Source organism: Leuresthes tenuis, unplaced genomic scaffold (genome assembly GCF_036924035.1).
Source record: "Leuresthes tenuis unplaced genomic scaffold, fLeuTen1.0.hap1 SCAF_5, whole genome shotgun sequence".
NCBI classification, from domain to species: domain Eukaryota; kingdom Metazoa; phylum Chordata; class Actinopteri; order Atheriniformes; family Atherinopsidae; genus Leuresthes; species Leuresthes tenuis.
This window is the reverse complement of record NW_027325359.1, coordinates 36,797,850-36,825,512: the sequence shown is the minus strand read 5'-3', so window position 1 is coordinate 36,825,512 and position 27,663 is coordinate 36,797,850. Positions and strand designations below refer to the sequence as shown.

Below are 27,663 nucleotides of genomic sequence, written 5' to 3'. Positions count from 1 at the left end.
TCCAGACCCAGACCCAGAGTCCAGAGTCCAGAGTCCAGAGTCCAGACCCAGAGTCCAGAGTCCAGAGTCCAGAGTCCAGACCCAGACCCAGACCCAGAGTCCAGACCCAGAGTCCAGACCCAGAGTCCAGAGTCCAGAGTCCAGAGTCCAGAGTCCAGACCCAGACCCAGGGTCCAGGGTCCAGAACCAGGGTCCAGACCCAGGGTCCAGACCCAGAGTCCAGAGTCCAGACCCAGACCCAGAGTCCAGAGTCCAGACCCAGGGTCCAGGGTCCAGAACCAGGGTCCAGACCCAGGGTCCAGACCCAGAGTCCAGAGTCCAGACCCAGACCCAGAGTCCAGAGTCCAGACCCAGAGTCCAGAGTCCAGAGTCCAGACCCAGACCCAGACCCAGACCCAGACCCAGAGTCCAGGGTCCAGAACCAGGGTCCAGATCCAGGGTCCAGACCCAGGGTCCAGACCCAGAGTCCAGACCCAGACCCAGGGTCCAGACCCAGAGTCCAGAGTCCAGACCCAGACCCAGAGTCCAGACCCAGGGTCCAGAGTCCAGAGTCCAGAGTCCAGAGTCCAGAGTCCAGAGTCCAGACCCAGACCCAGAGTCCAGGGTCCAGAACCAGGGTCCAGACCCAGGGTCCAGACCCAGGGTCCAGACCCAGAGTCCAGACCCAGACCCAGGGTCCAGACCCAGAGTCCAGAGTCCAGACCCAGAGTCCAGACCCAGACCCAGAGTCCAGACCCAGAGTCCAGAGTCCAGAGTCCAGAGTCCAGAGTCCAGAGTCCAGAGTCCAGAGTCCAGACCCAGACCCAGAGTCCTGACCCAGGGTCCAGAGTCCAGACCCAGGGTCCAGAGTCCAGAGTCCAGAGTCCAGAGTCCAGAGTCCAGAGTCCAGACCCAGACCCAGACCCAGAGTCCAGACCCAGGGTCCAGAGTCCAGACCCAGGGTCCAGACCTAGAGTCCAGAGTCCAGACCCAGAGTCCAGAGTCCAGACCCAGGGTCCCGAGTCCAGACCCAGAGTCCAGACCCAGAGTCCAGAGTCCAGACCCAGGGTCCAGAATCCAGACCCAGGGTCCAGACCTAGAGTCCAGAGTCCAGACCCAGACCCAGAGTCCAGAGTCCAGACCCAGACCCAGAGTCCAGACCCAGACCCAGTGTCCAGACCCAGGGTCCAGAGTCCAGAGTCCAGAGTCCAGAGTCCAGACCCAGACCCGGAGTCCAGACCCAGAGTCCAGACCCAGGGTCCAGAGTCCAGAGTCCAGAGTCCAGACCCAGAGTCCAGAGTCCAGAGTCCAGACCCAGAGTCCAGAGTCCAGAGTCCAGACCCAGAGTCCAGAGTCCAGACCCAGACCTAGAGTCCAGAGTCCAGACCCAGACCCAGACCCAGACCCGGAGTCCAGACCCAGAGTCCAGACCCAGGGTCCAGAGTCCAGAGTCCAGAGTCCAGAGTCCAGAGTCCAGAGTCCAGAGTCCAGACCCAGAGTCCAGAGTCCAGACCCAGAGTCCAGACCCAGGGTCCAGAGTCCAGAGTCCAGAGTCCAGAGTCCAGACCCAGAGTCCAGAGTCCAGAGTCCAGACCCAGAGTCCAGACCCAGGGTCCAGAGTCCAGAGTCCAGAGTCCAGAGTCCAGAGTCCAGAGTCCAGACCCAGGGTCCAGGGTCCAGAACCAGGGTCCAGACCCAGGGTCCAGACCCAGAGTCCAGAGTCCAGACCCAGACCCAGAGTCCAGAGTCCAGAGTCCAGACCCAGAGTCCAGAGTCCAGACCCAGACCCAGACCCAGAGTCCAGAGTCCAGACCCAGAGTCCAGAGTCCAGACCCAGACCCAGACCCAGGGTCCAGGGTCCAGGGTCCAGAACCAGGGTCCAGACCCAGGGTCCAGACCCAGAGTCCAGAGTCCAGACCCAGACCCAGAGTCCAGAGTCCAGACCCAGAGTCCAGAGTCCAGACCCAGACCCAGACCCAGACCCAGACCCAGAGTCCAGGGTCCAGAACCAGGGTCCAGACCCAGGGTCCAGACCCAGGGTCCAGACCCAGACCCAGGGTCCAGACCCAGAGTCCAGACCCAGACCCAGAGTCCAGACCCAGGGTCCAGAGTCCAGAGTCCAGACCCAGACCCAGAGTCCAGGGTCCAGAACCAGGGTCCAGACCCAGGGTCCAGACCCAGGGTCCAGACCCAGAGTCCAGACCCAGACCCAGGGTCCAGAGTCCAGACCCAGAGTCCAGACCCAGGGTCCAGAGTCCAGAGTCCAGAGTCCAGAGTCCAGAGTCCAGAGTCCAGAGTCCAGACCCAGACCCAGAGTCCTGACCCAGGGTCCAGAGTCCAGACCCAGTGTCCAGAGTCCAGAGTCCAGAGTCCAGAGTCCAGACCCAGACCCAGAGTCCAGACCCAGGGTCCAGAGTCCAGAGTCCAGAGTCCAGACCCAGGGTCCAGACCTAGAGTCCAGAGTCCAGACCCAGAGTCCAGAGTCCAGACCCAGGGTCCAGAGTCCAGACCCAGAGTCCAGACCCAGAGTCCAGACCCAGGGTCCAGAATCCAGACCCAGACCCAGACCCAGACCCGGAGTCCAGACCCAGAGTCCAGACCCAGGGTCCAGAGTCCAGAGTCCAGAGTCCAGAGTCCAGAGTCCAGACCCAGAGTCCAGAGTCCAGAGTCCAGACCCAGAGTCCAGACCCAGGGTCCAGAGTCCAGAGTCCAGAGTCCAGAGTCCAGACCCAGAGTCCAGAGTCCAGAGTCCAGACCCAGAGTCCAGACCCAGAGTCCAGAGTCCAGAGTCCAGACCCAGACCCAGACCCAGACCCAGGGTCCAGGGTCCAGAACCAGGGTCCAGACCCAGGGTCCAGACCCAGAGTCCAGAGTCCAGACCCAGACCCAGAGTCCAGAGTCCAGACCCAGAGTCCAGAGTCCAGACCCAGACCCAGACCCAGACCCAGAGTCCAGGGTCCAGAACCAGGGTCCAGACCCAGGGTCCAGACCCAGAGTCCAGACCCAGACCCAGGGTCCAGACCCAGAGTCCAGACCCAGACCCAGAGTCCAGACCCAGGGTCCAGAGTCCAGAGTCCAGAGTCCAGACCCAGACCCAGAGTCCAGGGTCCAGAACCAGGGTCCAGACCCAGGGTCCAGACCCAGGGTCCAGACCCAGAGTCCAGACCCAGACCCAGGGTCCAGACCCAGAGTCCAGAGTCCAGACCCAGAGTCCAGACCCAGACCCAGAGTCCAGACCCAGGGTCCAGAGTCCAGAGTCCAGAGTCCAGAGTCCAGAGTCCAGAGTCCAGAGTCCAGACCCAGACCCAGAGTCCTGACCCAGGGTCCAGAGTCCAGACCCAGGGTCCAGAGTCCAGAGTCCAGAGTCCAGAGTCCAGAGTCCAGAGTCCAGACCCAGACCCAGAGTCCAGACCCAGAGTCCAGACCCAGAGTCCAGACCCAGAGTCCAGACCCAGGGTCCAGAGTCCAGAGTCCAGAGTCCAGACCCAGGGTCCAGACCTAGAGTCCAGAGTCCAGACCCAGAGTCCAGAGTCCAGACCCAGGGTCCAGAGTCCAGACCCAGAGTCCAGACCCAGAGTCCAGAGTCCAGACCCAGGGTCCAGAATCCAGACCCAGGGTCCAGACCTAGAGTCCAGAGTCCAGACCCAGACCCAGAGTCCAGAGTCCAGACCCAGACCCAGAGTCCAGACCCAGACCCAGTGTCCAGACCCAGGGTCCAGAGTCCAGAGTCCAGAGTCCAGAGTCCAGACCCGGAGTCCAGACCCAGAGTCCAGACCCAGGGTCCAGAGTCCAGAGTCCAGAGTCCAGAGTCCAGACCCAGAGTCCAGAGTCCAGAGTCCAGAGTCCAGAGTCCAGACCCAGAGTCCAGAGTCCAGAGTCCAGACCCAGACCTAGAGTCCAGAGTCCAGACCCAGACCCAGACCCAGACCCGGAGTCCAGACCCAGAGTCCAGACCCAGGGTCCAGAGTCCAGAGTCCAGAGTCCAGAGTCCAGACCCAGACCCAGACCCAGACCCAGAGTCCAGAGTCCAGAGTCCAGAGTCCTGAAACCAAATGACACAAGAAGTGGACTGAAAATCAGTGGCAACAGGTCTTATGGAGGGATGAATCCTCCCCAGAGCCCGGACCTCAACATTATTGAAGCAGTGTGGGATCATCTGACAGAGAACGGAACAAAAGGCAGCCCACATCCAAAGAAGAGCTTTGGGATGTCCTTCAAGAAGCCTGGAGAACTATTCCTGAAGACTCCTTAAAGAAAGGACAGAAAGCTTGTCTCAGAGGGTTCAGGCTGTGTTGGAGAATAAAGGAGCTCAGACCAGAGATTCACTTTAAAGCTGCTGAGAACTGATGAAAAACTCTGTTTCTGCCTCAGATTCTGGGTTTATGTTCAGGTTTGAACATGTTTCAGTGAATCTCTGCAGCTGCTTCCTGTTTTTATGGAAAATATAAAGAAATGAGGTCTGAATCAGGACTTTTGAACTTATCATATAATGTGACGCCATCGCTGGATAAAAATGTGTTTCCACACAGATGAAAACTCTGGATGTTTGGCCTGAATGTTTGACTCTGGAACAAACAGCACAGCTGGATTACAGATGTTTCTTCTTTTTCTAACTTTAATCACTTCACTCTGTCTCCTTTCCTTCATTTTATGGCCTGATTTACACATTTATTCCTCTGTGATGTGGAACAATCAGCCCAGTCCAGAACAGCAGAAGAAGAGCTCCGTGGTTACCTCCACGAGAAGGTCTGAACCCAGCAGAGTTCTTCTGCTCTGAGATCAGTGTTTGGACTGGGGGGCAGCAGGACTCGGTGATTCTGGGCAGTACCTCTGAAGTCCGGGTTGAGCAGGTCCCTCCTGGCGTTGCACAGCAGCGCGTTGGTGAAGACGAGGTCCAGCGTGCACAGCAGCAGGTGGTACGAGTTCACCAGGTCATCGCTGATCATGGGGAAGTTCCCTGAAGAGGAAAGAATCACGCCTGAGTTACCATGACTACAGACGGGTCCAAACTCTCCCAGTCAGCGAGAATCAGGAGGAACCAGGAAGTGTCTGAAGTCTTTACCTTTGGCCTGGACGAACAGCACCCAGCAGAAGTTGAAGACCTCGCTCACTGTGCACGGATGGCGTCTGCAAAAAGGAAGGCAGCGTTGTCAGGAGGTAGTTGGTGTCACCTGCAGCTGAGTGTTGAAGTGAACGATCAGCTGTTCAGGCTCTGCAGCAGCAGATTCACACCGAATCAGCTGGAGACACGGGAACAGATTAACCCGGAAGTGTCCGGATCTGTGGCAGAACATCTCCGTCTCCACAGGTAAAAAATCTAACTTCTGGAAACATTTCTCACTGAAACAACCTTTTTTACACTAAAACGACATAAGAGACGGAGCTTTTATCCTCTTCCACCTGTACCATGATGAATAAAAGCCTCAGAGGCTGTGAGCTGCAAACATTTCTCACTGAAACAACCTTTTTTACACTAAAACGACATAAGAGCCGGAGCTTTTATCCTCTTCCATCTGTACCATGATGAGTAAAAGCCTCAGAGGCTGTGAGCTGCAAACATTTCTCCATGAAACAACCTTTTTTACACTAAAACAACATAAGAACCGGAGCTTTTATCCTCTTCCATCTGTACCATGATGAATAAAAGCCTCAGAGGCTGTGAGCTGCAAACATTTCTCACTGAAACAACCTTTTTTACACTAAAACGACATAAGAGCCGGAGCTTTTATCCTCTTCCACCTGTACCATGATGAGTAAAAGCCTCAGAGGCTGTGAGCTGCAAACATTTCTCCATGAAACAACCTTTTTTACACTAAAACGACATAAGAACCGGAGCTTTTATCCTCTTCCACCTGTACCATGATGAATAAAAGCCTCAGAGGCTGTGAGCTGCAAACATTTCTCCATGAAACAACCTTTTTTACACTAAAACGACATAAGAACCGGAGCTTTTATCCTCTTCCACCTGTACCATGATGAGTAAAAGCCTCAGAGGCTGTGAGCTGCAAACATTTCTCCATGAAACAACCTTTTTTACACTAAAACGACATAAGAACCGGAGCTTTTATCCTCTTCCACCTGTACCATGATGAGTAAAAGCCTCAGAGGCTGTGAGCTGCAAACATTTCTCCATGAAACAACCTTTTTTACACTAAAACGACATAAGAGCCGGAGCTTTTATCCTCTTCCAACTGTACCATGATGAGTAAAAGCCTCAGAGGCTGTGAGCTGCAAACATTTCTCACTGAAACAACCTTTTTTACACTAAAACGACATAAGAGCCGGAGCTTTTATCCTCTTCCATCTGTACCATGATGAGTAAAAGCCTCAGAGGCTGTGAGCTGCAAACATTTCTCCATGAAACAACCTTTTTTACACTAAAACGACATAAGAGCCGGAGCTTTTATCCTCTTCCATCTGTACCATGATGAATAAAAGCCTCAGAGGCTGTGAGCTGCAAACATTTCTCCATGAAACAACCTTTTTTACACTAAAACAACATAAGAGCCGGAGCTTTTATCCTCTTCCACCTGTACCATGATGAATAAAAGCCTCAGAGGCTGTGAGCTGCAAACATTTCTCACTGAAACAACCTTTTTTACACTAAAACGACATAAGAGCCGGAGCTTTTATCCTCTTCCATCTGTACCATGATGAATAAAAGCCTCAGAGGCTGTGAGCTGCAAACATTTCTCCATGAAACAACCTTTTTTACACTAAAACAACATAAGAGCCGGAGCTTTTATCCTCTTCCACCTGTACCATGATGAATAAAAGCCTCAGAGGCTGTGAGCTGCAAACATTTCTCACTGAAACAACCTTTTTTACACTAAAACGACATAAGAACCGGAGCTTTTATCCTCTTCCACCTGTACCATGATGAATAAAAGCCTCAGAGGCTGTGAGCTGCAAACATTTCTCACTGAAACAGCCTTTTTTACACTAAAACGACATAAGAGCCGGAGCTTTTATCCTCTTCCATCTGTACCATGATGAATAAAAGCCTCAGAGGCTGTGAGCTGCAAACATTTCTCACTGAAACAACCTTTTTTACACTAAAACGACATAAGAGCCGGAGCTTTTATCCTCTTCCACCTGTACCATGATGAGTAAAAGCCTCAGAGGCTGTGAGCTGCAAACATTTCTCACTGAAACAACCTTTTTTACACTAAAACGACATAAGAGCCGGAGCTTTTATCCTCTTCCACCTGTACCATGATGAATAAAAGCCTCAGAGGCTGTGAGCTGCAAACATTTCTCACTGAAACAACCTTTTTTACACTAAAACGACATAAGAACCGGAGCTTTTATCCTCTTCCAACTGTACCATGATGAGTAAAAGCCTCAGAGGCTGTGAGCTGCAAACATTTCTCACTGAAACAACCTTTTTTACACTAAAACGACATAAGAACCGGAGCTTTTATCCTCTTCCATCTGTACCATGATGAGTAAAAGCCTCAGAGGCTGTGAGCTGCAAACATTTCTCCATGAAACAGCCTTTTTTACACTAAAACGACATAAGAGCCGGAGCTTTTATCCTCTTCCAACTGTACCATGATGAATAAAAGCCTCAGAGGCTGTGAGCTGCAAACATTTCTCCATGAAACAACCTTTTTTACACTAAAACGACATAAGAGCCGGAGCTTTTATCCTCTTCCACCTGTACCATGATGAATAAAAGCCTCAGAGGCTGTGAGCTGCAAACATTTCTCCATGAAACAACCTTTTTTACACTAAAACGACATAAGAGCCGGAGCTTTTATCCTCTTCCACCTGTACCATGATGAATAAAAGCCTCAGAGGCTGTGAGCTGCAAACATTTCTCACTGAAACAACCTTTTTTACACTAAAACGACATAAGAGACGGAGCTTTTATCCTCTTCCACCTGTACCATGATGAATAAAAGCCTCAGAGGCTGTGAGCTGCAAACATTTCTCACTGAAACAACCTTTTTTACACTAAAACGACATAAGAGACGGAGCTTTTATCCTCTTCCACCTGTACCATGATGAATAAAAGCCTCAGAGGCTGTGAGCTGCAAACATTTCTCACTGAAACAACCTTTTTTACACTAAAACGACATAAGAACCGGAGCTTTTATCCTCTTCCATCTGTACCATGATGAATAAAAGCCTCAGAGGCTGTGAGCTGCAAACATTTCTCCATGAAACAACCTTTTTTACACTAAAACGACATAAGAGCCGGAGCTTTTATCCTCTTCCAACTGTACCATGATGAGTAAAAGCCTCAGAGGCTGTGAGCTGCAAACATTTCTCACTGAAACAACCTTTTTTACACTAAAACGACATAAGAGACGGAGCTTTTATCCTCTTCCACCTGTACCATGATGAATAAAAGCCTCAGAGGCTGTGAGCTGCAAACATTTCTCCATGAAACAACCTTTTTTACACTAAAACAACATAAGAGCCGGAGCTTTTATCCTCTTCCATCTGTACCATGATGAATAAAAGCCTCAGAGGCTGTGAGCTGCAAACATTTCTCACTGAAACAACCTTTTTTACACTAAAACGACATAAGAGCCGGAGCTTTTATCCTCTTCCATCTGTACCATGATGAATAAAAGCCTCAGAGGCTGTGAGCTGCAAACATTTCTCACTGAAACAACCTTTTTTACACTAAAACGACATAAGAACCGGAGCTTTTATCCTCTTCCACCTGTACCATGATGAATAAAAGCCTCAGAGGCTGTGAGCTGCAAACATTTCTCACTGAAACAACCTTTTTTACACTAAAACGACATAAGAACCGGAGCTTTTATCCTCTTCCACCTGTACCATGATGAATAAAAGCCTCAGAGGCTGTGAGCTGCAAACATTTCTCACTGAAACAACCTTTTTTACACTAAAACGACATAAGAGCCAGAGCTTTTATCCTCTTCCATCTGTACCATGATGAGTAAAAGCCTCAGAGGCTGTGAGCTGCAAACATTTCTCCATGAAACAGCCTTTTTTACACTAAAACAACATAAGAGCCGGAGCTTTTATCCTCTTCCATCTGTACCATGATGAATAAAAGCCTCAGAGGCTGTGAGCTGCAAACATTTCTCACTGAAACAACCTTTTTTACACTAAAACGACATAAGAGCCGGAGCTTTTATCCTCTTCCATCTGTACCATGATGAATAAAAGCCTCAGAGGCTGTGAGCTGCAAACATTTCTCACTGAAACAACCTTTTTTACACTAAAACGACATAAGAGCCGGAGCTTTTATCCTCTTCCATCTGTACCATGATGAATAAAAGCCTCAGAGGCTGTGAGCTGCAAACATTTCTCCATGAAACAACCTTTTTTACACTAAAACGACATAAGAGCCGGAGCTTTTATCCTCTTCCATCTGTACCATGATGAATAAAAGCCTCAGAGGCTGTGAGCTGCAAACATTTCTCACTGAAACAACCTTTTTTACACTAAAACAACATAAGAACCGGAGCTTTTATCCTCTTCCATCTGTACCATGATGAGTAAAAGCCTCAGAGGCTGTGAGCTGCAAACATTTCTCACTGAAACAACCTTTTTTACACTAAAACGACATAAGAGCCGGAGCTTTTATCCTCTTCCATCTGTACCATGATGAATAAAAGCCTCAGAGGCTGTGAGCTGCAAACATTTCTCACTGAAACAACCTTTTTTACACTAAAACGACATAAGAGCCGGAGCTTTTATCCTCTTCCATCTGTACCATGATGAATAAAAGCCTCAGAGGCTGTGAGCTGCAAACATTTCTCACTGAAACAACCTTTTTTACACTAAAACGACATAAGAACCGGAGCTTTTATCCTCTTCCATCTGTACCATGATGAATAAAAGCCTCAGAGGCTGTGAGCTGCAAACATTTCTCACTGAAACAACCTTTTTTACACTAAAACAACATAAGAACCGGAGCTTTTATCCTCTTCCATCTGTACCATGATGAATAAAAGCCTCAGAGGCTGTGAGCTGCAAACATTTCTCACTGAAACAACCTTTTTTACACTAAAACAACATAAGAACCGGAGCTTTTATCCTCTTCCACCTGTACCATGATGAATAAAAGCCTCAGAGGCTGTGAGCTGCAAACATTTCTCACTGAAACAACCTTTTTTACACTAAAACGACATAAGAGCCGGAGCTTTTATCCTCTTCCATCTGTACCATGATGAATAAAAGCCTCAGAGGCTGTGAGCTGCAAACATTTCTCACTGAAACAACCTTTTTTACACTAAAACGACATAAGAACCGGAGCTTTTATCCTCTTCCATCTGTACCATGATGAGTAAAAGCCTCAGAGGCTGTGAGCTGCAAACATTTCTCCATGAAACAACCTTTTTTACACTAAAACGACATAAGAGACGGAGCTTTTATCCTCTTCCATCTGTACCATGATGAATAAAAGCCTCAGAGGCTGTGAGCTGCAAACATTTCTCCATGAAACAACCTTTTTTACACTAAAACGACATAAGAACCGGAGCTTTTATCCTCTTCCACCTGTACCATGATGAATAAAAGCCTCAGAGGCTGTGAGCTGCAAACATTTCTCCATGAAACAACCTTTTTTACACTAAAACGACATAAGAACCGGAGCTTTTATCCTCTTCCATCTGTACCATGATGAGTAAAAGCCTCAGAGGCTGTGAGCTGCAAACATTTCTCCATGAAACAACCTTTTTTACACTAAAACGACATAAGAGCCGGAGCTTTTATCCTCTTCCAACTGTACCATGATGAGTAAAAGCCTCAGAGGCTGTGAGCTGCAAACATTTCTCACTGAAACAACCTTTTTTACACTAAAACGACATAAGAACCGGAGCTTTTATCCTCTTCCAACTGTACCATGATGAATAAAAGCCTCAGAGGCTGTGAGCTGCAAACATTTCTCACTGAAACAACCTTTTTTACACTAAAACGACATAAGAGCCGGAGCTTTTATCCTCTTCCAACTGTACCATGATGAATAAAAGCCTCAGAGGCTGTGAGCTGCAAACATTTCTCACTGAAACAACCTTTTTTACACTAAAACGACATAAGAACCGGAGCTTTTATCCTCTTCCATCTGTACCATGATGAATAAAAGCCTCAGAGGCTGTGAGCTGCAAACATTTCTCACTGAAACAACCTTTTTTACACTAAAACGACATAAGAACCGGAGCTTTTATCCTCTTCCAACTGTACCATGATGAATAAAAGCCTCAGAGGCTGTGAGCTGCAAACATTTCTCACTGAAACAACCTTTTTTACACTAAAACGACATAAGAGCCGGAGCTTTTATCCTCTTCCATCTGTACCATGATGAGTAAAAGCCTCAGAGGCTGTGAGCTGCAAACATTTCTCACTGAAACAACCTTTTTTACACTAAAACGACATAAGAGCCGGAGCTTTTATCCTCTTCCATCTGTACCATGATGAATAAAAGCCTCAGAGGCTGTGAGCTGCAAACATTTCTCACTGAAACAACCTTTTTTACACTAAAACGACATAAGAACCGGAGCTTTTATCCTCTTCCAACTGTACCATGATGAATAAAAGCCTCAGAGGCTGTGAGCTGCAAACATTTCTCACTGAAACAACCTTTTTTACACTAAAACGACATAAGAACCGGAGCTTTTATCCTCTTCCAACTGTACCATGATGAATAAAAGCCTCAGAGGCTGTGAGCTGCAAACATTTCTCACTGAAACAACCTTTTTTACACTAAAACGACATAAGAACCGGAGCTTTTATCCTCTTCCATCTGTACCATGATGAGTAAAAGCCTCAGAGGCTGTGAGCTGCAAACATTTCTCACTGAAACAACCTTTTTTACACTAAAACGACATAAGAACCGGAGCTTTTATCCTCTTCCAACTGTACCATGATGAATAAAAGCCTCAGAGGCTGTGAGCTGCAAACATTTCTCACTGAAACAACCTTTTTTACACTAAAACGACATAAGAACCGGAGCTTTTATCCTCTTCCACCTGTACCATGATGAATAAAAGCCTCAGAGGCTGTGAGCTGCAAACATTTCTCACTGAAACAACCTTTTTTACACTAAAACGACATAAGAGCCGGAGCTTTTATCCTCTTCCACCTGTACCATGATGAGTAAAAGCCTCAGAGGCTGTGAGCTGCAAACATTTCTCCATGAAACAACCTTTTTTACACTAAAACGACATAAGAGCCGGAGCTTTTATCCTCTTCCATCTGTACCATGATGAGTAAAAGCCTCAGAGGCTGTGAGCTGCAAACATTTCTCACTGAAACAACCTTTTTTACACTAAAACGACATAAGAGCCGGAGCTTTTATCCTCTTCCATCTGTACCATGATGAATAAAAGCCTCAGAGGCTGTGAGCTGCAAACATTTCTCACTGAAACAACCTTTTTTACACTAAAACAACATAAGAGCCGGAGCTTTTATCCTCTTCCACCTGTACCATGATGAGTAAAAGCCTCAGAGGCTGTGAGCTGCAAACATTTCTCACTGAAACAACCTTTTTTACACTAAAACGACATAAGAACCGGAGCTTTTATCCTCTTCCACCTGTACCATGATGAATAAAAGCCTCAGAGGCTGTGAGCTGCAAACATTTCTCACTGAAACAACCTTTTTTACACTAAAACGACATAAGAGCCGGAGCTTTTATCCTCTTCCACCTGTACCATGATGAATAAAAGCCTCAGAGGCTGTGAGCTGCAAACATTTCTCACTGAAACAACCTTTTTTACACTAAAACGACATAAGAGCCGGAGCTTTTATCCTCTTCCATCTGTACCATGATGAATAAAAGCCTCAGAGGCTGTGAGCTGCAAACATTTCTCACTGAAACAACCTTTTTTACACTAAAACGACATAAGAACCGGAGCTTTTATCCTCTTCCATCTGTACCATGATGAGTAAAAGCCTCAGAGGCTGTGAGCTGCAAACATTTCTCACTGAAACAGCCTTTTTTACACTAAAACGACATAAGAACCGGAGCTTTTATCCTCTTCCACCTGTACCATGATGAATAAAAGCCTCAGAGGCTGTGAGCTGCAAACATTTCTCCATGAAACAACCTTTTTTACACTAAAACGACATAAGAACCGGAGCTTTTATCCTCTTCCACCTGTACCATGATGAATAAAAGCCTCAGAGGCTGTGAGCTGCAAACATTTCTCACTGAAACAACCTTTTTTACACTAAAACGACATAAGAGCCGGAGCTTTTATCCTCTTCCACCTGTACCATGATGAATAAAAGCCTCAGAGGCTGTGAGCTGCAAACATTTCTCCATGAAACAACCTTTTTTACACTAAAACGACATAAGAACCGGAGCTTTTATCCTCTTCCACCTGTACCATGATGAATAAAAGCCTCAGAGGCTGTGAGCTGCAAACATTTCTCCATGAAACAACCTTTTTTACACTAAAACGACATAAGAGCCGGAGCTTTTATCCTCTTCCACCTGTACCATGATGAATAAAAGCCTCAGAGGCTGTGAGCTGCAAACATTTCTCCATGAAACAACCTTTTTTACACTAAAACGACATAAGAACCGGAGCTTTTATCCTCTTCCAACTGTACCATGATGAATAAAAGCCTCAGAGGCTGTGAGCTGCAAACATTTCTCACTGAAACAACCTTTTTTACACTAAAACGACATAAGAGCCGGAGCTTTTATCCTCTTCCACCTGTACCATGATGAGTAAAAGCCTCAGAGGCTGTGAGCTGCAAACATTTCTCACTGAAACAACCTTTTTTACACTAAAACGACATAAGAGCCGGAGCTTTTATCCTCTTCCACCTGTACCATGATGAATAAAAGCCTCAGAGGCTGTGAGCTGCAAACATTTCTCACTGAAACAACCTTTTTTACACTAAAACGACATAAGAACCGGAGCTTTTATCCTCTTCCACCTGTACCATGATGAATAAAAGCCTCAGAGGCTGTGAGCTGCAAACATTTCTCCATGAAACAACCTTTTTTACACTAAAACGACATAAGAGCCGGAGCTTTTATCCTCTTCCACCTGTACCATGATGAGTAAAAGCCTCAGAGGCTGTGAGCTGCAAACATTTCTCACTGAAACAACCTTTTTTACACTAAAACGACATAAGAGCCGGAGCTTTTATCCTCTTCCATCTGTACCATGATGAATAAAAGCCTCAGAGGCTGTGAGCTGCAAACATTTCTCACTGAAACAGCCTTTTTTACACTAAAACGACATAAGAACCGGAGCTTTTATCCTCTTCCACCTGTACCATGATGAGTAAAAGCCTCAGAGGCTGTGAGCTGCAAACATTTCTCCATGAAACAACCTTTTTTACACTAAAACGACATAAGAACCGGAGCTTTTATCCTCTTCCACCTGTACCATGATGAGTAAAAGCCTCAGAGGCTGTGAGCTGCAAACATTTCTCACTGAAACAACCTTTTTTACACTAAAACGACATAAGAGCCGGAGCTTTTATCCTCTTCCATCTGTACCATGATGAATAAAAGCCTCAGAGGCTGTGAGCTGCAAACATTTCTCACTGAAACAACCTTTTTTACACTAAAACGACATAAGAGCCGGAGCTTTTATCCTCTTCCATCTGTACCATGATGAGTAAAAGCCTCAGAGGCTGTGAGCTGCAAACATTTCTCACTGAAACAACCTTTTTTACACTAAAACGACATAAGAGCCGGAGCTTTTATCCTCTTCCACCTGTACCATGATGAATAAAAGCCTCAGAGGCTGTGAGCTGCAAACATTTCTCACTGAAACAACCTTTTTTACACTAAAACGACATAAGAACCGGAGCTTTTATCCTCTTCCATCTGTACCATGATGAGTAAAAGCCTCAGAGGCTGTGAGCTGCAAACATTTCTCCATGAAACAACCTTTTTTACACTAAAACGACATAAGAGACGGAGCTTTTATCCTCTTCCATCTGTACCATGATGAGTAAAAGCCTCAGAGGCTGTGAGCTGCAAACATTTCTCACTGAAACAACCTTTTTTACACTAAAACGACATAAGAGCCGGAGCTTTTATCCTCTTCCATCTGTACCATGATGAGTAAAAGCCTCAGAGGCTGTGAGCTGCAAACATTTCTCACTGAAACAACCTTTTTTACACTAAAACGACATAAGAGACGGAGCTTTTATCCTCTTCCATCTGTACCATGATGAGTAAAAGCCTCAGAGGCTGTGAGCTGCAAACATTTCTCCATGAAACAACCTTTTTTACACTAAAACGACATAAGAGCCGGAGCTTTTATCCTCTTCCACCTGTACCATGATGAATAAAAGCCTCAGAGGCTGTGAGCTGCAAACATTTCTCCATGAAACAACCTTTTTTACACTAAAACGACATAAGAGCCGGAGCTTTTATCCTCTTCCATCTGTACCATGATGAATAAAAGCCTCAGAGGCTGTGAGCTGCAAACATTTCTCACTGAAACAACCTTTTTTACACTAAAACGACATAAGAACCGGAGCTTTTAACCTCTTCCATCTGTACCATGATGAGTAAAAGCCTCAGAGGCTGTGAGCTGCAAACATTTCTCCATGAAACAACCTTTTTTACACTAAAACGACATAAGAACCGGAGCTTTTATCCTCTTCCATCTGTACCATGATGAATAAAAGCCTCAGAGGCTGTGAGCTGCAAACATTTCTCACTGAAACAACCTTTTTTACACTAAAACGACATAAGAGCCGGAGCTTTTATCCTCTTCCACCTGTACCATGATGAATAAAAGCCTCAGAGGCTGTGAGCTGCAAACATTTCTCACTGAAACAACCTTTTTTACACTAAAACGACATAAGAGCCGGAGCTTTTATCCTCTTCCACCTGTACCATGATGAGTAAAAGCCTCAGAGGCTGTGAGCTGCAAACATTTCTCACTGAAACAACCTTTTTTACACTAAAACGACGTAAGAGCCGGAGCTTTTATCCTCTTCCATCTGTACCATGATGAGTAAAAGCCTCAGAGGCTGTGAGCTGCAAACATTTCTCCATGAAACAACCTTTTTTACACTAAAACGACATAAGAGCCGGAGCTTTTATCCTCTTCCACCTGTACCATGATGAGTAAAAGCCTCAGAGGCTGTGAGCTGCAAACATTTCTCCATGAAACAACCTTTTTTACACTAAAACGACATAAGAACCGGAGCTTTTATCCTCTTCCAACTGTACCATGATGAATAAAAGCCTCAGAGGCTGTGAGCTGCAAACATTTCTCCATGAAACAACCTTTTTTACACTAAAACGACATAAGAACCGGAGCTTTTATCCTCTTCCAACTGTACCATGATGAATAAAAGCCTCAGAGGCTGTGAGCTGCAAACATTTCTCACTGAAACAACCTTTTTTACACTAAAACGACATAAGAGCCGGAGCTTTTATCCTCTTCCATCTGTACCATGATGAGTAAAAGCCTCAGAGGCTGTGAGCTGCAAACATTTCTCCATGAAACAACCTTTTTTACACTAAAACGACATAAGAGCCGGAGCTTTTATCCTCTTCCATCTGTACCATGATGAATAAAAGCCTCAGAGGCTGTGAGCTGCAAACATTTCTCACTGAGAGACCAACACCAAGCTTTAGGATCCTTTCACAGACGCAGCAGGTGCTACATGCTAACACACGAGTCACACCTGAGATCCAGGTGTGACCCAGATTACTGCGGGCCAGGTCAGAGGTCATGTGTCCCACCTCTGCTTGCGGCTGCGGTGAACTCGCGGCGGCTCCTCCGACGGGGCCTTGAAGATGGATCTGAAGATGGGGACGAATTTCCTGAAGATGACGGCGGTCACGGTGAAGTTCCGCTCCAGCTTCTCGGTGCTCTGACAGAAGTCCTGCGGCAGGTTGGCCATGTCCTGCCACTTCTTCATCTTGTTGAAGAACTCGATGAGGCTGGAGGAACACAGCAGGAGAATCAGAGCCCAACCCATCAGCTGCTTCCACACTGATTTATGTGCTGCTTACTGGACTCAAATCATACAAACTAACATGAAAGCAAAGTCTGGCTTCCTGTTGGCGTTTGTCAGAGTCATGTGACTGGAGAGAACAACGGCTACACAAACCAACCTCATCTCAGAGCAGCGCAGGATTCTGGTCAGAGAGACGTAGTTCCCCTCAGCGGTACCTTTCCCCACCGTGGGCACCATGGACCTGCAGGCCACATAGAGAGAACAGGCCAACCAGTGCAGCTCGCTGCCCTGCAAACAGGAGGGAGAAAAGATTCATGGAAGCATGAAGAAGAAATCAGGAAGCTTCAGGATGACATCACAGACGCCACCGTAAACATGTGTAAACATATAAACATGTTAATGTGTAAACATATAAACATGTTAATGTGTAAATATATAAACATATAAACATGTTAAAGTGTAAACATGTTAATGTATAAACATATAAACATGCTAAAGTGTAAACATATGAATATATAAACATGTTAATGTGTAAACATATAAACATGCTAAAGTGTAAACATATGAATATATAAACATGTTAATGTGTAAACGTAAACATTTGTAAACATATAAACATGTTAAAGTGTAAACATGTTAATGTATAAACATATAAACATGCTAAAGTGTAAACATATGAATATATAAACATGTTAATGTGTAAACGTAAACATTTGTAAACATATAAACATGTTAAAGTGTAAACATGTTAATGTATAAACATATAAACATGCTAAAGTGTAAACATATGAATATATAAACATGTTAATGTGTAAACGTAAACATTTGTAAACATATAAACATGCTAAAGTGTAAACATATGAATATATAAACATGTTAATGTGTAAATATATAAACATGTTAATGTGTAAACGTAAACATTTGTAAACATGTAAACATGTGTAAACATATAAACATGCTAAAGTGTAAACATATGAATATATAAACATGTTAATGTGTAAACGTAAACATTTGTAAACATATAAACATGTTAATGTATAAATATATAAACATATAAACATGTTAATGTGTAAATATATAAACATGTTAATGTGTAAACGTAAACATTTGTAAACATATAAACATGTTAATGTGTAAATATATAAACATGTTAATGTGTAGACATATAAACATATAAACATGTTAATGTATAAATATATAAACATATAAACATGTTAAAGTGTAAACATATAAACATGTTAAAGTGTAAACATATAAACATGTTAATGTGTAAACATATAAACATGTTAATGTGTAAATATATAAACATATAAACATGTTAATGTGTAGACATATAAACATATAAACATGTTAATGTATAAATATATAAACATATAAACATGTTAAAGTGTAAACATATAAACATGTTAAAGTGTAAACATATAAACATGTTAAAGTGTAAACATATAAACATGTTAATGTGTAAATATATAAACATATAAACATGTTAATGTATAAATATATAAACATGTTAAAGTGTAAATATATAAACATGTTAAAGTGTAAACATATAAACATATAAACATGTTAATGTATAAATATATAAACATATAAACATGTTAATGTGTAAATATATAAACATGTTAATGTGTAAACGTAAACATTTGTAAACATATAAACATGTTAAAGTGTAAACATATAAACATGTTAAAGTGTAAACATATAAACATGTTAATGTGTAAACATATAAACATGTTAATGTGTAAATATATAAACATGTTAATGTGTAAACATATAAACATATAAACATGTTAATGTATAAATATATAAACATATAAACATGTTAAAGTGTAAACATATAAACATATAAACATGTTAATGTATAAATATATAAACATATAAACATGTTAAAGTGTAAACATATAAACATATAAACATGTTAATGTATAAATATATAAACATATAAACATGTTAATGTATAAATATATAAACATATAAACATGTTAAAGTGTAAACATATAAATATATAAACGTGTTAATGTGTAAACATTTGTAAACATATACAATTTTAAACGTGTAAATGTTTAAAAATGTAAACGTAAAAGTGAATTTTTTAACACGTAAACTTATAAACGTCTAAATACATAAACCTGAAACATGTAAATATGTAAACACTGGAAAACCCGAGAAAAGCAACATTTCTAAGGTTCAGAAGAATCTAAAACCCAGTGAACAGTTTGAAGTCTTCAGTTTGCAGATTTTGGTTCCGTTTCTGTGTATCTGGATCATGGCTGTTCTGACGGATTAAAAACCATCTGAAACTGTTTCTAAGCTTTCAGCTGGAACCGTTTGATAAAATACAGATTTGTGTTCGGAACATCTCAAACAAAGTTCTGAACTCTGGGATAAAACAACCCAGATGTGAGGAGTCCGGGTCCGGGTCTGGGACCGGGTCCGGGTCCAAATGTAAGAACAGGCTGTAAACCAGTTCCGGTGGAACCGCTCAGAATAACGGTGCCGTTCAGCTGAAACTGGGTCTTAAACCTTACAAGCTCTCCAGTTAAAGCATGTTGGACCATGTTTCTGATGTTCACCTGGTCCGGGCGGGGTGTCTGACACCCTCCCCAGCAGAACCGAACCGGTCCAGATCTTTTACCTGATGTGAGTCTGAGTCACACTGGAGGATTTACTCCATCCTGCCCTCTTACAGCTGGACTCTGTGGTTCAGAACCGGCGGTTCTGTTTCCACCGGACCGGCTGGACCCGAACCCGAACACAAACCCACGCAGACATCATGAGTTTACCTCCAGAGTGAAGTTCCTGCTGATGTTCTCGTAGCTCTTCCACGCCTCGGTACTCGCCTCTTCGTCCATGTTTAGGGCTCGGCACAGATCCTCGAACCCGGTTCGGGCTTTCTGCGCAAAGTCGTCCTCGTCGCTCATCTTTCAGCTTTGCGGACAAACTGCGGCTTTAAGGTGGAGAGAGAGCGGCCGAGCGCAGACTAAGGCGCAGTTAATGCGGCTGTTTGTCCAAATAACAGCGTTATTACGGAGCTGTTCGGCTCGCTGTGGCCATTTAAATGTCCTCTGACAGATACGGGAGCCGCGACGCTGCCGACGTACGGCCCGAAGAAACACGCGGCGTGACGTCACTTCTGTGCGTACATCGGTTAGAGAATAGCGCAAACGACGTCTCAGCCCACTAAACGTACGTAGCAGAGCACGACGCCGACTACTACTACTTCCGGTTGTTTTTGTTGTCTCTTCTGACGGCGGTTCAACCGGAAGTCCATCCGAAATTTGACAAATTGTGTTTTTTTTTAAGTTTGTGGCCATTTAAACGTTGGAATTACACTTTTACTAAACATTTTATTTTACAGCTCAGCCTTCGGCGCTTTTTTCTCCTGCTTTTAATCATCTCCTGAAGCCGTTTATCTCTCAGCCTTTTAAGGTTTAAATGAATCCATCTAGAATTTAAATGTTTCGCTTTTATAGTAAATGATTGGCTGGCGTCTTGTTTACCCTTTTTCCTTTATAAATTAATAATAGTTCATGTAGCTTAAATATCTTTGTGAGTCGTTCCAGGGCTGAAAAGTAAACCCACATCAGGTTATAACGTGTTAAGTAACGGTAACTACGTCACTGTACGGTTTCTGGAGCATTTCTGCTCTATATGGGCACGTTTTTCAGTTCATTTTGTTATTATTGATTATTGATATCATTACACAGAGTCAGAATTTCCTTCATTTTGATTTCCCTTTACTTAAATATAAGGTGAAAGGTTTCTATGAGGAGGAAATGGGGGGGCTGGAGCCCATCCTGCTGCTTTCAGGTGCTTTCAGGCTACAGGAAGCTGTAGAACCCGGACAGAACCGGGACAGAACCCACACACAGAGACCTCTGGCCTGTCACATGGGTTCTTCCAGAACTTTCTTCTCTGTCTGGTTTCAGATTAGAGCTATAAACACCTGACAAGGCGACGCTTGTTGAGTTTAACCCGTTTAGTAGCAGATTAACCCTTAAACCCGGTTTCAGTCGGTGTTTGCTGCCTGTTGGAGGAATTTCTCCTGAACCACTGAGACTCAGGAAGAGGAAATCAGGTGTAATAAATTATTTATTTGTGCTTGAAACAGTCTGCAGGAATAAAATAAAATGAAAGAGACAGTTTTCCAGGACTGGCGTGAGCCCGAATGTCACAAATTCTCATTTTCAGCGTTCAGAAAAGGAAAGAGGAGCACCGACTCCCCCCGGAAGCCCCCGGTGACACCGACAGGTGAGGAAACCGAAGGAAGAACAGTCAGAGTGAACAAATGAGACGGACAGAAGGTGCTCCTGGGCTGCAGGTGAGCTCAGAACTGCAGGATGCTGAGCAGGTTGTAGGCGATGGTGTGCCGGACCACCTCCGCGGTGCCGTGCGCGTCGCCGTCATACGGCTCCGTGTCCGGCTGGACCAGGTGGGCTCCGGACGGCGCCAGGTCGACGCTCCACTCGGGCAGGAAGGCGTCGCCCCGCTGCTCGCAGATGTTGTGCAGGACGCAGCACGCGGCCACCACGCGCGGCATCATGGACACGTGGATGTCGCTCTTCTTCAGCAGACACCTCCAGCGGCCCTTCAGCCGCAGGAAGGCGGCGTCCACCACCGCGCGCGCCGCGGCCAGCGTGAAGCTGAAGCGGCGCTGCTCCGCGGAGAGCCGGTGCTGCTCGGTGCCGTAGCCCTTCATCAGCCACGGCTTCAGGGGGAACGAGGCGTCGCCGATCAGGTGGACCGGAACCTCCACGCCGTCCGACACCAGCGACTTCTGAAAGACAAAAGTCAGCTTGGACTCAGAACCGCATCTCAGCCTCAGGAAACACCGGCAAACGGACACAGAACCGGTCCAGACCCGGTCTGATTTAAAGGCTGTTCGGTCCTGGTTCTGCACCTTCATTATTTCATGTTCATTCACACGTTTCTGTTCATATTTTTAGGTTTTTTTCTCTTCTCTGTAGATAATTCTTTAAATTTATCCAAAAATTAAAATTCTAATAATAGTTTATCTTTAAAAATGACTTCTCAACACATTTGATCCACATTTTAACTGCATTAATTTGGTTTAAATGTGATTAAATATGATTTATTCCTGGTTTTCTGACTGATTTCACAGCTGAAGCTGAAACCAGAACCACCAGAGGTCCAGATGCACTGTGATGGTGCCGCTCAGCACAGGTGGGGGGGGGGGGCTCACCTCTCTGGGGAACAGGTACCCGTCGGGGCGGTCCTCGGCCTTCAGGTACAGGTCGGAACTGGACAGAACCGCCTCGCTGCTGGTGCTTCCGGGCCAGCCGGCGTACACGTCTGTGAAGCTGATACACAATCAATAAGAGTTTGATTCGACAGCAGATCATTGGTATAAACTCAGCAGAACCCTGAGGCGGTTCAGAACCGCCAGGATTGGACTGCTGCTGCAGCAGAGTTCTGATCAGATCTAACGGATCGGATTCATCGGATTCTGGCTGTTTTGAAATTAATTTGGTGTTTTATGGATAAAAGAGAACCGAGCCGACGGTACCGAAGAACTTTCAGCTGGGTTTCCTCTGCACCCCCCAGAACCTCTGAGAAAAGTCCAGAACCTGAGCTCTAACTGAACTGCTGTTAACCCCGCTGGTTCGGTCTGAGCTGCAGCTCTGATGGTGTTCCGGTTCTGTTGGACCCACCAGAGGTTGTGGTCCACCACAGCCTGCAGGATCACGGAGTGCCAGCCCCTCCTGTTCACGTAGTGGTCCGGGTTGTCCCGCGGCGGGCCGATGGGGATGTGGGTCCCGCCGATGGCTCCGGCGCACTGCGGGTAGCAGCGGTCCGTGAAGGCCCGGATGGTTTCGTCCAGCCGCGGTCCGCTCGGCAGCGACACGAACCGCCGGTACAGCCGCTCCACGACGGCCGCCGTCACCTGCCGCACGATGGTGCACACGGTGGCGATCCCCACCCCGAACATGTCCGCGATGGAGCGGTACTCCCCGGAGCGGGCGAACCACCACAGCGCGATGGCCAGCCGGCGGCGCGGCTCGATCGGAACCCGGTAGTTGGTGCGGCGGCGCCGGATGGCGGGTCCGATCAGCCGGATCAGGTGGTCGAACGTGGCGCGGCTCACGCGAAACTGAGACTTCCACTGGTCGTCGTCGAACAGCTCGGCCATTCCCCAGAAGTTCTGTCCCGGGCTGCGCTTTCGGACCCACACGGGTCTGTGGGTGGAGGTGATGAGGCTCAGGATGGCGGCGATGGAGGACAGCAGGAAGGCTCTCCTCCTCCGCAGGTACTGCCGCCGCCGCCGGTCCCTCTCCATCATCTCCCGCGCCCGGCTCCGCCTCAGCTGGGCCGCCTGGACCCGGTACAGCTCGGAGATCTGCCCGCCGAACAGCGGGGCGGCGTTCAGGCTGACCAGGGAGCAGAGTAAGGCGAGGACCGGGTCCTCCTCCGCCTCCATCTTCAACTCCAAAACAAACTGCGGCGCCGGCTGATGACGTAGGCGTGACGCGTTGTTTTTGGGACGTTTCACAGTTTTCATGTGAAGTCAGAACCAAGAAGAAAGTTACACGTGTGGAGCTGATTATTAACAGATTATTAACAGATTATTAACAGATTATAACAGATTATAACAGATTATTAACAGATTATAACAGATAACCATATTCAGACTGGGGTCAGTCTGACCGGCACATCCCGCCTGGAGGCTTCTTAAAAGCAGGAGGAGGAGGTGGAGGAGAAGGTGGAGGAAGAGGAAGATGAGGAGGTGGAGGAGGAGGTGGAGGAAGAGGAAGATGAGGAGGTGGAGGAGGATAAGGAGGTGGAGGAGGAGGAGGAGGAGGAGGAGGAGGAGGAGAAGGGGGAGGAGGAGGTGGAGGAAGAGGAAGATGAGGAGGTGGAGGAGGATAAGGAGGTGGAGGAGGAGGAGGAGGAGGTGGAGGAGGAGGAGAAGGGGGAGGAGGAGAAGGGGGAGGAGGAGGTGGAGGAGAAGGTGGAGGAGGAGGAAGATGAGGAGGTGGAGGAGGAGGTGGAGGAAGAGGAAGATGAGGAGGTGGAGGAGGAGGTGGAGGAAGAGGAAGATGAGGAGGTGGAGGAGGATAAGGAGGTGGAGGAGGAGGAGGAGGAGGAGGAGGAGGAGAAGGGGGAGGAGGAGGTGGAGGAAGAGGAAGATGAGGAGGTGGAGGAGGATAAGGAGGTGGAGGAGGAGGAGGAGGAGGTGGAGGAGGAGGAGAAGGGGGAGGAGGAGAAGGGGGAGGAGGAGGTGGAGGAGAAGGTGGAGGAGGAGGAAGATGAGGAGGTGGAGGAGGAGGTGGAGGAAGAGGAAGATGAGGAGGTGGAGGAGGAGGTGGAGGAAGAGGAAGATGAGGAGGTGGAGGAGGATAAGGAGGTGGAGGAGGAGGAGGAGGAGGAGGAGGAGAAGGGGGAGGAGGAGGTGGAGGAAGAGGAAGATGAGGAGGTGGAGGAGGATAAGGAGGTGGAGGAGGAGGAGGAGGAGAAGGGGGAGGAGGAGAAGGGGGAGGAGGTGGAGGAGAAGGTGGAGGAGGAGAAGGGGGAGGAGGAGGTTCTGACCGGCTCCGGTTCTGGTGCGGTTCTGACCCAGCTGGCTCACAGAGTGGCTTCCTGCTGAGTGATATTCAGCAGCCGGGTCACCGGAGGTCCGACTGCAGGCAAACAGAACCATCAGAACCATCTGTCAGACTGAGCTCCACACCTTCAGCTGAATGTCAGAACCTGCCAGACGCTGATCTCTGATCACATCCGGATCGCTGCTTATTGATCGAATCCTGATCAGTTGGTCATAAATAAACAGATTGATCAGGACCTCAGATACAGATGATTTCCTTCAGCTCCTCCTTTAGGACTCAAAGTGCTTCCTGGATGCTCAGAAACAGCCGGCAGTTCAGCTCTGAGCCAGCAGGGGGCGCTCAGAGCAAAGCAGAAAACCTCAGAGTGGAGGAAGCAGCGGCTGCAGCCTCCTCATCTGAGGCAGGAGAAGGTCAAAGGTCAAACCTACTCAGGCTGAGGCTGTAATTCAGCCATTTTCCCTGAATCACAAAAGCAGATATTCTCTTCTGGAATGAGTGGAAGAAGAATAAATCTGACACCAGCTGTCTGAATCCTGACTGATTTCCATATTTCCTGTGAGCAAACCTCACTGAGCGCGTGCAGCGGCGCCGTGGGTCCGGCCGGTGATGGAAGCGGCGGCCCCCGGGGGCCCGGCTGTACTTTGAGGGACAGCGTGTGGCGGGGAGCCGCCCGCTGGTCGGCCTGCTGTCTGCTGGGTTGAGTGACATCACCACGTGACACCTGCCGGTCCACGGCTGGACCCCCCGCCGCCTCGCACAGCGTGCTCGCTGTCATCAGACGGCGTGCATCTGGGTGTAAACAGGTGTGGGAGGGGCGAGTTAGACAAGGTTTGAACAGGCTGAGACACAAATGTGGGAGTTCACCTGTCCTCAGCCATGTTTCAGGTCTGATTTACACCTGAGTAAATCCTCCTCTATCAGTTACTGAACACCCTGTGAAATGGTCAGGTTACATTAAGGTGGAGGGTCTCCTCCTCCATCAGTTACTGAACACTCTGTGAAATGGTCAGGTTACATTAAGGTGGAGGGTCTCCTCCTCCTCCATCAGTTACTGAACACTCTGTGAAATGGTCAGGTTACAGTAAGGTGGAGGGTCTCCTCCTCCTCCATCAGTTACTGAACACTCTGTGAAATGGTCAGGTTACATTAAGGTGGAGGGTCTCCTCCTCCTCCATCAGTTACTGAACACTCTGTGAAATGGTCAGGTTACAGTAAGGTGGAGGGTCTCCTCCTCCTCCATCAGTTACTGAACACGCTGTGAAATGGTCAGGTTACAGTAAGGTGGAGGCTCTCCTCCTCCATCAGTTACTGAACACGCTGTGAAATGGTCAGGTTACATTAAGGTGGAGGTTCTCCTCCTCCTCCATCAGTTACTGAACACTCTGTGAAATGGTCAGGTTACATTAAGGTGGAGGGTCTCCTCCATCAGTTACTGAACACTCTGTGAAATGGTCAGGTTACAGTAAGGTGGAGGGTCTCCTCCTCCTCCATCAGTTACTGAACACGCTGTGAAATGGTCAGGTTACAGTAAGGTGGAGGCTCTCCTCCTCCATCAGTTACTGAACACGCTGTGAAATGGTCAGGTTACATTAAGGTGGAGGTTCTCCTCCTCCTCCATCAGTTACTGAACACTCTGTGAAATGGTCAGGTTACATTAAGGTGGAGGTTCTCCTCCTCCTCCATCAGTTACTGAACACACTGTGAAATGGTCAGGTTACATTAAGGTGGAGGTTCTCCTCCTCCTCCATCAGTTACTGAACACTCTGTGAAATGGTCAGGTTACAGTAAGGTGGAGGGTCTCCTCCATCAGTTACTGAACACCCTGTGAAATGGTCAGGTTACATTAAGGTGGAGGGTCTCCTCCTCCTCCATCAGTTACTGAACACGCTGTGAAATGGTCAGGTTACAGTAAGGTGGAGGCTCTCCTCCTCCATCAGTTACTGAACACGCTGTGAAATGGTCAGGTTACATTAAGGTGGAGGTTCTCCTCCTCCATCAGTTACTGAACACTCTGTGAAATGGTCAGGTTACATTAAGGTGGAGGGTCTCCTCCATCAGTTACTGAACACACTGTGAAATGGTCAGGTTACATTAAGGTGGAGGGTCTCCTCCTCCTCCATCAGTTACTGAACACACTGTGAAATGGTCAGGTTACATTAAGGTGGAGGGTCTCCTCCATCAGTTACTGAACACCCTGTGAAATGGTCAGGTTACATTAAGGTGGAGGGTCTCCTCCTCCTCCATCAGTTACTGAACACACTGTGAAATGGTCAGGTTACATTAAGGTGGAGGGTCTCCTCCATCAGTTACTGAACACGCTGTGAAATGGTCAGGTTACATTAAGGTGGAGGGTCTCCTCCATCAGTTACTGAACACCCTGTGAAATGGTCAGGTTACATTAAGGTGGAGGGTCTCCTCCTCCTCCATCAGTTACTGAACACTCTGTGAAATGGTCAGGTTACATTAAGGTGGAGGTTCTCCTCCTCCTCCATCAGTTACTGAACACACTGTGAAATGGTCAGGTTACATTAAGGTGGAGGGTCTCCTCCTCCTCCATCAGTTACTGAACACACTGTGAAATGGTCAGGTTACATTAAGGTGGAGGGTCTCCTCCTCCTCCATCAGTTACTGAACACTCTGTGAAATGGTCAGGTTACATTAAGGTGGAGGGTCTCCTCCTCCTCCATCAGTTACTGAACACGCTGTGAAATGGTCAGGTTACATTAAGGTGGAGGGTCTCCTCCATCAGTTACTGAACACGCTGTGAAATGGTCAGGTTACATTAAGGTGGAGGGTCTCCTCCATCAGTTACTGAACACCCTGTGAAATGGTCAGGTTACATTAAGGTGGAGGGTCTCCTCCTCCTCCATCAGTTACTGAACACTCTGTGAAATGGTCAGGTTACATTAAGGTGGAGGTTCTCCTCCTCCTCCATCAGTTACTGAACACACTGTGAAATGGTCAGGTTACATTAAGGTGGAGGGTCTCCTCCTCCTCCCAACTCAGTTACTGAACAACGCCTGTGAAATGGTCAGGTTACATTAAGGTGGAGGGTCTCCTCCTCCTCCATCAGTTACTGAACACTCTGTGAAATGGTCAGGTTACATTAAGGTGGAGGGGGTCTCCTCCTCCCTCCATCTGTTACTGAACACGCTGTGAAATGGTCAGGTTACATTAAGGTGGAGGTCTCCTCTCAGTTCTGACAATCAGTAACTGAACACACTGGATGAAATGGTCTGGT

At 46.9% G+C, this 27,663-nt stretch overlaps 2 protein-coding genes across 3 annotated transcripts in view; both read right to left on the bottom strand.

Moving 5' to 3' along the window:
- rbl2 (retinoblastoma-like 2 (p130)) overlaps positions 1-19,955 on the bottom strand; it is a 40,954-nt gene extending 20,999 nt beyond the window's left edge. For both annotated transcript variants that reach the window (XM_072386777.1, XM_072386778.1), the window contains exons 1-5: positions 19,641-19,955; positions 17,015-17,145; positions 16,640-16,840; positions 5,042-5,106; positions 4,808-4,936 (exon numbers count right to left, since the gene is read on the bottom strand). In XM_072386777.1, coding sequence (XP_072242878.1) covers positions 4,808-4,936; positions 5,042-5,106; positions 16,640-16,840; positions 17,015-17,145; positions 19,641-19,778 — 664 coding nt within the window. In that variant the 5' untranslated portion in view covers positions 19,779-19,955. The remainder of the gene's footprint in view (positions 1-4,807; positions 4,937-5,041; positions 5,107-16,639; positions 16,841-17,014; positions 17,146-19,640) is intronic.
- Positions 19,956-20,940: 985 nt separating this feature from the next.
- LOC140306756 (uncharacterized) overlaps positions 20,941-27,663 on the bottom strand; it is a 38,911-nt gene continuing 32,188 nt past the window's right edge. Inside the window, exons 5-10 of the mRNA XM_072385347.1 lie at positions 24,988-25,261; positions 24,001-24,336; positions 23,671-23,769; positions 22,530-23,326; positions 22,061-22,178; positions 20,941-21,634 (exon numbers count right to left, since the gene is read on the bottom strand). Coding sequence (XP_072241448.1) covers positions 21,185-21,634; positions 22,061-22,178; positions 22,530-23,326; positions 23,671-23,769; positions 24,001-24,336; positions 24,988-25,261 — 2,074 coding nt within the window. The 3' untranslated portion in view covers positions 20,941-21,184. The remainder of the gene's footprint in view (positions 21,635-22,060; positions 22,179-22,529; positions 23,327-23,670; positions 23,770-24,000; positions 24,337-24,987; positions 25,262-27,663) is intronic.